The sequence below is a fragment of the Marmota marmota genome, unplaced genomic scaffold (assembly GCF_001458135.2).
Source record: "Marmota marmota marmota unplaced genomic scaffold, marMar, whole genome shotgun sequence".
Taxonomy (NCBI): Eukaryota; Metazoa; Chordata; class Mammalia; order Rodentia; family Sciuridae; genus Marmota; species Marmota marmota.
The window spans coordinates 20,368,685-20,378,185 of record NW_026000005.1 but is presented as its reverse complement, the minus strand read 5'-3'; the positions used below and the strand labels follow the sequence as shown (position 1 = coordinate 20,378,185).

Here is a 9,501-nt window from a genome sequence, read left to right as displayed (position 1 = left end):
AAAAAAAAAAAAAAAAAGTCAGAGACAGGGCTGGGGATATAGCTCAGTTAGTAAAGTGCCTGCCTCACAAGCACAAGGCCCTGGGTTCAATCCCTATCACTACAATAAAAAAAGAAAAAAAAAGTCAGAGACAATAAGAGCAACTTTATTAAAAATGGAGTGTGTGAAGGAAGGTGGGACCCGGGAAGAGGGCTGGTTCAGGAAGGAAGGGAATTCAGAACAAATTAGAGGGAGTGGTTGTTTTTTGGTGCTCGCTCTCTATTTATTTATTTATTTATTAGTTGTAGTTGGACACAATATCTTTATTTTATTTATTTTTATGTGGTACTGAGGTTTGAACCCAGGGCCCCGCACATGGTAGGCGAGTGCTCTACCGCTAAGCCACAACCCCAGCCCCTGGTGCTCTCTTTTCTAGATCTTTCTAGGGCATTCTATCCTGATATAGAAAACTTTCTTGCATTTACTCTTTTTAAAAATATTTTTTCTTAGTTGTAGATGGACAAAATACCTTTGTTTTATTTATTTATTTTTATGTGGTGCTGAGGATCGAACCCAGTACCTCACACTTGCTAGGCAAGTGCTGTACCTCTGAGCTACAACCCTAGCCCCACATTTAGTCTTCAGATGAGGGTAAATGGTCTCAAGAGCATATGGTACTTGAATTTTGACTGTAATGTTTCCTTATGCTAAATTATTTCCTGACTCCAGAAAAGTAGTGCTGAATAACAAGGTTAGAGATAAAGAGGAGCTAGTGGGTGGCACTTCTACCTCCCATTGGTAGAAAGAGCTGGGGGCAGCTGAAGGTGGTACCTTGGTGGTTATCTGCCCAAAGTCACCTGGGAAGGTGTGTTCCATACGCACCTCATCTACAGCCAACAATTTGTCATCTTCACCACCATTGGTGCCTGGAATGTCTTTAGCTGTTATCACATCAACCACCTCAGGTAGTTCAAGGGCCTCAGAGAAATCTATTGATCTGAAAATAAAGAGATATTTAAGAAGTAGAAATCAGCAAGATTTGAGGGCTTCAAACCTTTCATGGGCCAGGCTATATGAGCAATGACCAAACGGATTTCATTTTACCCTGAGACTCCATGTCATAAAAGAAATGCTTCTGCCATAGGAATACTCCCGTCTTTGTGCCTATCAATAGTTGCTTAGCATAGCATGTTTGGCAACATAAAAATGGCAATTCTTATAGAATGTAAAATTTTTCTCTTTTGGATCCCAGTTTTCTTGGACATCAGACCTTGTCAGAGATTGATTGTCTAGACATTAGTAACCATTCTTTAATTTGTACTCAACTAAGGTCATTTTGACCCACTTCTCTTCTTCTTATGATTATGCAAAGTCCCGCGGGAAATATCAATGTACCCAGAAATGAAATTATGATTATGGGCATTGCATTCCCTAATGGCTCAATTCAGCTTCTGTACCCCTGCTTGCTTGCAGCTATGCCAACCTGGATAAGATTTTTGCCTCTAAATATCCTAAAACCCTCAGGCTTGAGGCTGTTCCTTGCAGAGACAGTTTGGGGTCCTGCAGGGAGCAGTCACTGGCCAGCTAATAAAGACTCTGCAATTCAGACAAAGCTGGGACTTGGTGTGTTTTCTGAGCATCTTGCCCCATAACAGAACATGGTTGAAAATAAGAACATATAACAGTGAATTCACCCTGATCAGTCAGAATGGGCCTGCCATGGAGTTGGGTTCAGGGGATCCCCCTACTGGGCTAGGGAGTAACCTTCCAGTTGTGTGTAAGGGGTGACAAGTGCTAGGGGAGGGGCAGTGTGACTGGCAAGGGACCTTCTCTGGAAGCTTAGAATATTGGTCATTGTTGAATAATGAAGTGTGCTACAATGTTTTCCACCAGCTGCATATCAGCCCTGCATCAGAGATACTCCTTTGAGATCAGTCTGAGGCTACAGCAGGGACACGTCTTGTGAGGTTAGGAAGGAAACAAGAGGCCTATGACTGACTGTATCTCTATTTTATGATAGTAATCTTCCTCCTCTGGGGCCTTGTGACCTTTTCTTTATTTGTTTCATTGTAGGATCTTTGAGTATATGACATCGTAGAAGAAACAGGCGAGTTCTTATGAAGGAATCCCTAGCTATGCTTTTAAAAAGTTTTTGATTTACTTACATAATTTTTGCATGAGCCCTGGTACTGGTCACCAAAGCCATGAAAAGTTCTTTATCCACCCTGGGAATGTCATCACAAAATATGGCTTCCCCCGTGGCATGTTTAAGACCTGACAGGTGCATGATGGGGCGTCCAACTGGATCTCGAAGAGGTTGGTGAGAATCCACTTTCTGTAGAGGAAGACAAGGGTTGCTCTAAAAACCTTATATCTCCACAAGTGGCCTGGCCAATCACAGGCACTCCTGATTCAGGACTGAGCAACTGGGTGGTACTCTCAGGCAAAGAGCACTGGATCAGGTCAGATGACTAGTGTGACAACTTAGTGTTGTAACTAGACTGGAGAATTGTCATTCAGTTATGTGGCAATGCCATAGGCAGGCCAGCCTTTGGCAAAATAGTGAAATAGGTAAAGGGGCACTCCACCTTCTCCTTTTGTGGTGCCATCATTTTAGAGGGTCTCCCTGTTCTGCTTGCTCACAGGTCTAGTGATCCACCTGTCCACATTTAAAGAATCAAGATAAGGCCTATAGGGATTTAGTTCCCAATGAGGGACCAAAATCCAAGTCAGAAGCCTGAGTATTGGCCCTCATGGCCTCTGGTAAAGGGTAGGGGATTGGTTATGGAGTCCCCCAGATCCAGATTACGATGTCCTGGCCACCTCTGGAAGTGGCACAAAGACATCAGCAGGAGTATAAGGAGACAGAGAAAGATTTAAGAGTTTATTCTGGAGCTGTTCTCAGGGAAGAGGTGTGTGTGTGTGTGTGTGTGTGTGTGTGTGTGTGTGTAGGGGTAGGGGAGGGACTGTGCTTCAGTAAAAATGGATAATTGTTAAATTGTCCTTCCAGAAGAGTGAGTTCAGTTACCTGAAGGGCTCTTGCTTGCTGATTGGTGATTAAACTTTTGCAATCAGGGCCAGAGGCTGAACCTTCTGCTCAGCTGCACTTCTGAGTAAATATGAAACAAATGCCCAAAGAACATCTCTTTGAAAAGACTATAATTATAGTCTGTAGATCAGTCAACCTTAAGTACATCTAGTGGCAGCTTAGGCCTGAGCTTGGATTCCAGAGTCACCCTGACTTGGACGTAGGGACCACTGGAAAGTCAAAACTCAAAATCACAACTCTGAAAAACTTGCTCATTTTGTGCAATTCCAGCTTATCTTTTCCTGTTTAGGTTTCTGTGAAATGAGACTCACGGACCTGGTATGTTTGGACTCCCTGGGGTATTGTGACTGGGAAATCTTCCAGAGCACTTAGGAACCCATCTGAAATTTCCGGATAACGACTGCTGCCCTGCGATGATTCAGCACAATGAAAAGAAGCTGGTTAGTCTAGATTAAGTTGGGTTTGGGTTTATGTGAGAGTAACTTGACAAATGTTACTCTCACATAACCAAAGTCCACAGTGAGCCCCAGGGTTTCGCTTTTTATGACCCCCACACCCTTGTCCTTTCCCACACAATAAGGACCTGGCCTGACTGGTTTGAATCTGTTTCCCTGTCACCTGGAGGGAGAGGCCAGCTGGTGAGCTGGGGCAGAGGCTATGGGTGGTGGGGAGAAAATGTTGGACAGGATAAGCCATTCCAGAATAAGCTGTTGTCTACAAAAAAGGCCCAAGTCCTGATTGCTTTTTTGGGACAACAGCAGAATAGGGAAAGTTGCTCCGTGCATCAGTGAAACAGTTGACTCAGAAATTAAATAGCAGGTCTTCATCTGAGTCATTGAAATGCAGATGTTTTAGAACAGTGGGCTGTTGGGATAAGGGTGGCTGGAACAGAGTACAGGGTTGGGAGAGAGTTGTAATCATGGGAAAAAGTTGTAATTATGGTCAGGGGATGGGAAGGAGAAGGAGGAGGAGAAGAGAAAGGATACTTTGCTTAATTCATTCTAGAAAAAGAAGAGTAAAAATTTTCCCCAGAATTTTACAATCAGAAAATCTAGAAAGCTACTTAAATATTAGTATAATAGTATACAATATACATCAGTTTTGGTCTTTTTTTTTTTAATTTGCAGAAATTTAATCTGATCGTGGGCATCAGGAACAGATCAGTTTTGGTCTTTTTGAAAAATAACATTTTATTTTACATTTTATGTTGCATTCACAATTCTAGAATAAGCAAAACGAATATATAGCGCCACAAAGCAGATCAGTGACTGCCTGGGCTGGGTTGGGCTGGTGGAATTAACATTCTATGTTTAGTTTGAGGTGGTGGCTATGTAGGTATACACATTGCCAAAATTCACTGAATTTAAACAATGAATTTTATTGGAGGTAAATTATATATCAACCAAGTATTTTAATTTTAATTTTATTTTATTTGGGGCACTCAACCACTAAGCCACATTCCCAGCCCTATTTTGTATTTTACTTAGAGGCAGGGTCTCACTGAGTTGTTTAGCACCTTGCTTTTGCTGAGGCTGGCTTTGAACTCTTGATCCTCCTGCTTCAGCCTCCTGAGCCACTGGGATTACAGGCATGTGCCGCCATGCCTGGCCAATCAAATTTATTTTAAAAGAAAAAAGCTGTATGCTGCTGGAGAAAGGAAGCACCAGATATCTGAGTGCTATGGGCACACGGTGAACTGTGGCCTGAAGATAGTTTGGTACCCTGAGCCTCATGTAGCACTTTGGGGCTGAATCCCAGGAACAGGATGGGCCCAGAACAGGTGACAGGTTGTAGCATAGACTGCCCACAAGACAGTGAACAAAAGCAGTAGGGAAGCTGGGGGTGTATGGCTGCAAGGAGCTAATAAGAGCCAGATGTCATGTATTGAAGTCTGTCCTTCCAAATTTATAAGTTGGAGTCCTAATCCCCTGTATCTCAGAATTTGACCTTATCCAAACAAGGTAAAGTCTGTGTACTGTAGAGGTCATCAAGTTAAAATGAGATCATGAGGATGGGTCCTGGTCTAATATGGTTGCTGTCCTTATCAGTAGGGAAAAATTTGGCACAGACATGTAGACAGAAGGTCTTGTGAAGGCAGATTAGAGATGTTCCCCTACAAGCTAAACAAACCCCAGAGATTGCAGCCACTTCCAGAAGCTAGGCAAGAGCACAGAGACAACACTCACAGTCCTCAGAAGGAACCAACCCTGCTGATAACTTGACCAAGGACTAAGCCTCCAGATTGGTGAGATAATAAATGTCTGTTGTTTAAGCCACCCACCCAGTCTGTGGTGCTTTGTTACAGGATGGCTAGCAAAATACATTAGAGCACTTACAGGCACAGAGAACTGTTTTACTAGGATCTTCAGTTCCTTCAAAACCTTTAGGTAGAACTTGAAGAGGAAGCTGACTACTAGAGTCCTCTTGAACTCCACCTTGCCACCCGGAGCTGAGCCTGGGAGGGAGACTTCATCCAGAACCAACCTGCAAGCCTCGTCCAGCATCAGCTCATTCCAGTGCCTGGTAGCACAGAGGTAGGAAGGAGACAGTTAAAGGGCAGTCTTTATTGCATGGCATATGCTAGATACCAGAAGGTGGCATTTTAGAGATCCCAGAATTTCCTTTTTAGAGTTGTAAGGAAACTTAGATATCACCTTATCCAACCTCTATGGAAAATTGAGGCCTAGGGAGGCTGCTTCAATTGGCCCAACTATCATGACAGGGTGAGTAAGGGACCTGTTCCATTGCAACATAAATCAAGAAAGTACCAGAGCTAGAAGATAGAAGAACTAAACAGACTAAACTAAACAAGTACTAAACAGACCGTTTAGGCCAGTCCCATTAGGCACCAAACAGGATTCAGAACTGGATACTGTCTTTGCTAAGGAAGAAATTGCGTGTGCCACATTGTAGAAGTATGAGGTGCTGCTTGGACACTGCTGTGGCTTGCTGAGTGTTGATTTGCATAAGACAATGACAGCCAGACCGGGAATAATTGCCTGCTGGCTGAACTTGGGCCTGGGCTATTTTTGTTGTGTCCCTTACCCAAAGAGTGGCATCCAATTAATCCAAGTCAAATAAGGTTTAATTCATTCAGCAAAAATACAGGAGCAAGCAGTGATTTTATAAGTAGGAGTTTCCATCTTTCCAGAGTTTTATCAACACTTGCCAATGCCAAATTTCCACTTGTTTTTTCAATGTTAAGTTTCACCCTTAAGGTGCAGGGCTCATTGCTTACCTGCCGAGGAGCTGCTGGCAGGATTTATGTGCACTGACTGTAGCAGTCCCTACACCTCCGTAGGCAATGCTCAGGTCCTCAATGGTGTCTGCGCCTTCTTTGAACAGGACTCGCATGCCAGCATTGACATCGGGCAAGGCGTTTTGCAGGCACTGAGCCTGACGGAAGGCGAACACAAATTCCCACTGTGGAGACAAAAATCATTTTGGGTTATCGGATAAGTCAGAACGAAGAGCATGGTTTCTGCTTCTTGGTGCCTCTACTAAATCACTTAGAATCACTCAAAAGGGACACAGACAACACTTAGCACAATTGGAGGACAACCGGGCTGACTTCTTGTTGGAGGTGAGAATGTCCTTCCCAAGACCTATCTCAGACACCTCAAGGATCAGGAGTCTCTGTGCACTTTCCCTTTGGGCCTGGGATGGCTCTACACAGAATGCTGCAGAAACTTGCATCAGGGACATGAACTTGTGCTGGATCTGCAGGAGCTCCTCCCTCTAGGCTTCAGATGCCTTTGTCTCCCAGGAGGACAGAGAAGCCCTAAGAATACTGGGGCTTGTAACATTCAAAGAGACACAACTCGTTTTTTTTTTTTTTTTGGTAGGAAAAAAAAAATCACTTTTTCATTTGGCAAAACTCAAAGGGGAGCTGAGTGGAGCTTTCCAGCTGTGGACTAGGGAACCCTATATCAGGAGCAGGGGCAGGGGATGATGGTTGCCCAGTGGACCCCTTGGTGCCATGACCGCTGGTGTGCCCAGGTGAGGCCAATGAAGACAGCCTGTGCCCAGCAGGGCTTCTCCATCTGTGCTGGTCCAATGGTGCTCATGTTTGAGTCTGCCTGTTTTTCTCTTCCAAAAGCTTCTAAAACTGAGTTGCCTCCTGATTTTATTTTTATTTAATTTTTTTTTCTGTGCTAAGATTGAACCCAGAGTCTTGAACATGCTAGGCTCTACCACTGAGCTATATCCCCAGCCCTGTCTCCTGGTTTTAGATTGCTATGAGTCTCTCTGTGTGTGTGTGTGTGTGTGTGTGTGTGTGTGTGTGTGTCTTGTACCCTTCTCTCTGGAAAGACTCTCCTCTTGGATTTAGGTACAGCTTTGGGGACAGGTAAAGGAACAGAGAGTGAGGGCAGGGATCACCTCCACAGCCACCCATGTGGCCACATCAACTCCAAGGGTCCTGTGCTAGCAAACATTTGGGGATCCTCATTCTTCTACGAACTGTTGGGGTTGGCAAGGGTGAGGAATGCGGAGGCTGAGCTCTGGACTCCATTTCCTTGTGGGTCAGGTAGAGAAGCTCCTTTCCACAGCCTTGACCCCTGGAAACGCAGGGGCATGGAAGCCTGACCCAGGTCCTCAGCCAGGCTGCACCCAACAGCTGAAACAACCTCAAATCCACACCCTGGAGCTATTGGCTCCAGGCTGTCCGAGGGCCGTGGTGCTGAACCAATCCACAGTGGGACAGGAGCCAGGTTTTCAGGACAGAGTTATTTTCCTTCCATTTGTTTTCAGATTTCCAAAGATGACTGGAGTCCATTATGAAAAGGGAAAAACAACTTAAAAACAGCAGTGGGAATTCTTACCTTTCGAGAGTGAGGGATATACACAGATTCCAAAATCTCCTCTGGCTTAAGGCCTGCGCTTGCCAATCCAGCAAGAAAGTGTTCGTTGAGAGGAATCTGCCGTGTACCTTCTGTGGAAGAAAATGATATTTTTTGCACAGTCACAGCCAGAAAAGCAAGATTATTCTGCACTTTTAAATGTTGGCAGCGAGCACAGAAGATCCCCTTTCTCTTCACAGAGCGAGGCAGAGGTCTGAGTCTATGGCACATCACCAGGGTCCCATTCCCTTTGAGCACTGAGGTCACCTGTGCCGCAGGCCTACCAGGCACATGGTCTGGTCTTTCAGCAGGGGCTGGCTAAATAGAACCCGCCACAGCTTAGGATAGGGGCATAGACCTAACTGAAGCAGATACAGGGCTGTTTCCATTATTAACAGACTTCAGATCATTGGTTTTGCTTTTTGTTCTTGCTGCTGTTGGCTCCAGAGACAGATACCTAAAACTCTGAAGAAAAATGAGCAGAGTGTAAAACCTCCTTCCAGCTCAGCTGTCACCTTTTGGTGATCAGAGTCATGCCCTCTGGCTTGGAAATCTGGCTTATGGCACTGAAGGATGTGCTGAGAAGGGGTCAAAATTGCAGCCCAGGAAGGACACGGGTTCCATTCCTGGCACCATTAGTGTTATGTGGGTTGGAAGGCAGGTGTATTGAGAGAGACAGGGAACACAGTGAGAGCCCCTGTTGATCTCTGCCCACCTGCCGTGCTTCTGGTTCAGTGGGCTGATCTGCTACCTTCCCTGGAGCAGGGCCTACCACCCCTGAGGCAGAGACAGTTTTGGTTGAGCTAGGAAAGCAGAGGCCATAAGCTGAAGACAACAATGAACACCCAGGTAGAAGAACAGTTAGTACCACTGTAGGAGAAGGCCCTGGATGGTAACTGGGCTGCCCCAGAGTCTTGGCTTCTCTCTTATCTTTGGGGGTTGAGCTGGGTCATCTCAGACCATAGACCTGGGGCACTCAGAAAAAAGTCTGGCTTTGGTCAACAGGGTATACCCTACCTCTCCTTCCTCACTGCAGGCCTCAAAGACAAATGGGGTGATGTGGGGATGAATGCTTGTCTTTAGTCCTCAAGCTTCTCCTCATCGCATCTGAATTCCCAGCAGTGAGGGGTAGAACCATGTTGGCCAGCAGTAACCTCAGGGAGGCATGTCATGCCTGGGTGGGCATACACTGGAAGTCCACATGGGCAGAGGTTGTGACTACTCCTCTATGCCTGGGGCACTGTCAGCACCAAGGAGGTGCCAGCTAGTCAGTGGCCCACTGGGTGAGTGGGAGGGACAGAGGGAGTGAGTGAGTATTGACAGGTTGTAGGTGAGGGAAGCAGAAGGGGAGTTCTAGAGCTGGAGGCCCTGTGGGAAAGGCAGAATGGCCTAGGGAAGAGAGGGTGCATACTCAGTGGGAAATCAGACAGACTAGGAGTGACACCTACCATGGTCAGAAAGCATGTCCCCTCCAAAACTCACATAGTCCATGAAATTTAATTATCGTTATAAGGATATTAAGAGATGTGACCCTTGGACTGTAGGTATAGCAGTGACAGAGCACTTACACAGTATGCACAGACCCTATGTCTGATCCCAAGTGCCACCAAAAAAAAAAAAAAAAAAAAAAAC

General features: G+C 45.4%; 1 protein-coding gene across 1 annotated transcript in view; it reads right to left on the bottom strand.

The window, feature by feature from the left end:
* LOC107138360 (aldehyde oxidase 2) overlaps positions 1-9,501 on the bottom strand; it is an 83,765-nt gene that overhangs the window by 47,969 nt on the left and 26,295 nt on the right. The window contains exons 13-18 of the mRNA XM_048808982.1: positions 7,852-7,961; positions 6,267-6,451; positions 5,365-5,548; positions 3,344-3,436; positions 2,145-2,314; positions 862-976 (exon numbers count right to left, since the gene is read on the bottom strand). Coding sequence (XP_048664939.1) covers positions 862-976; positions 2,145-2,314; positions 3,344-3,436; positions 5,365-5,548; positions 6,267-6,451; positions 7,852-7,961 — 857 coding nt within the window. The remainder of the gene's footprint in view (positions 1-861; positions 977-2,144; positions 2,315-3,343; positions 3,437-5,364; positions 5,549-6,266; positions 6,452-7,851; positions 7,962-9,501) is intronic.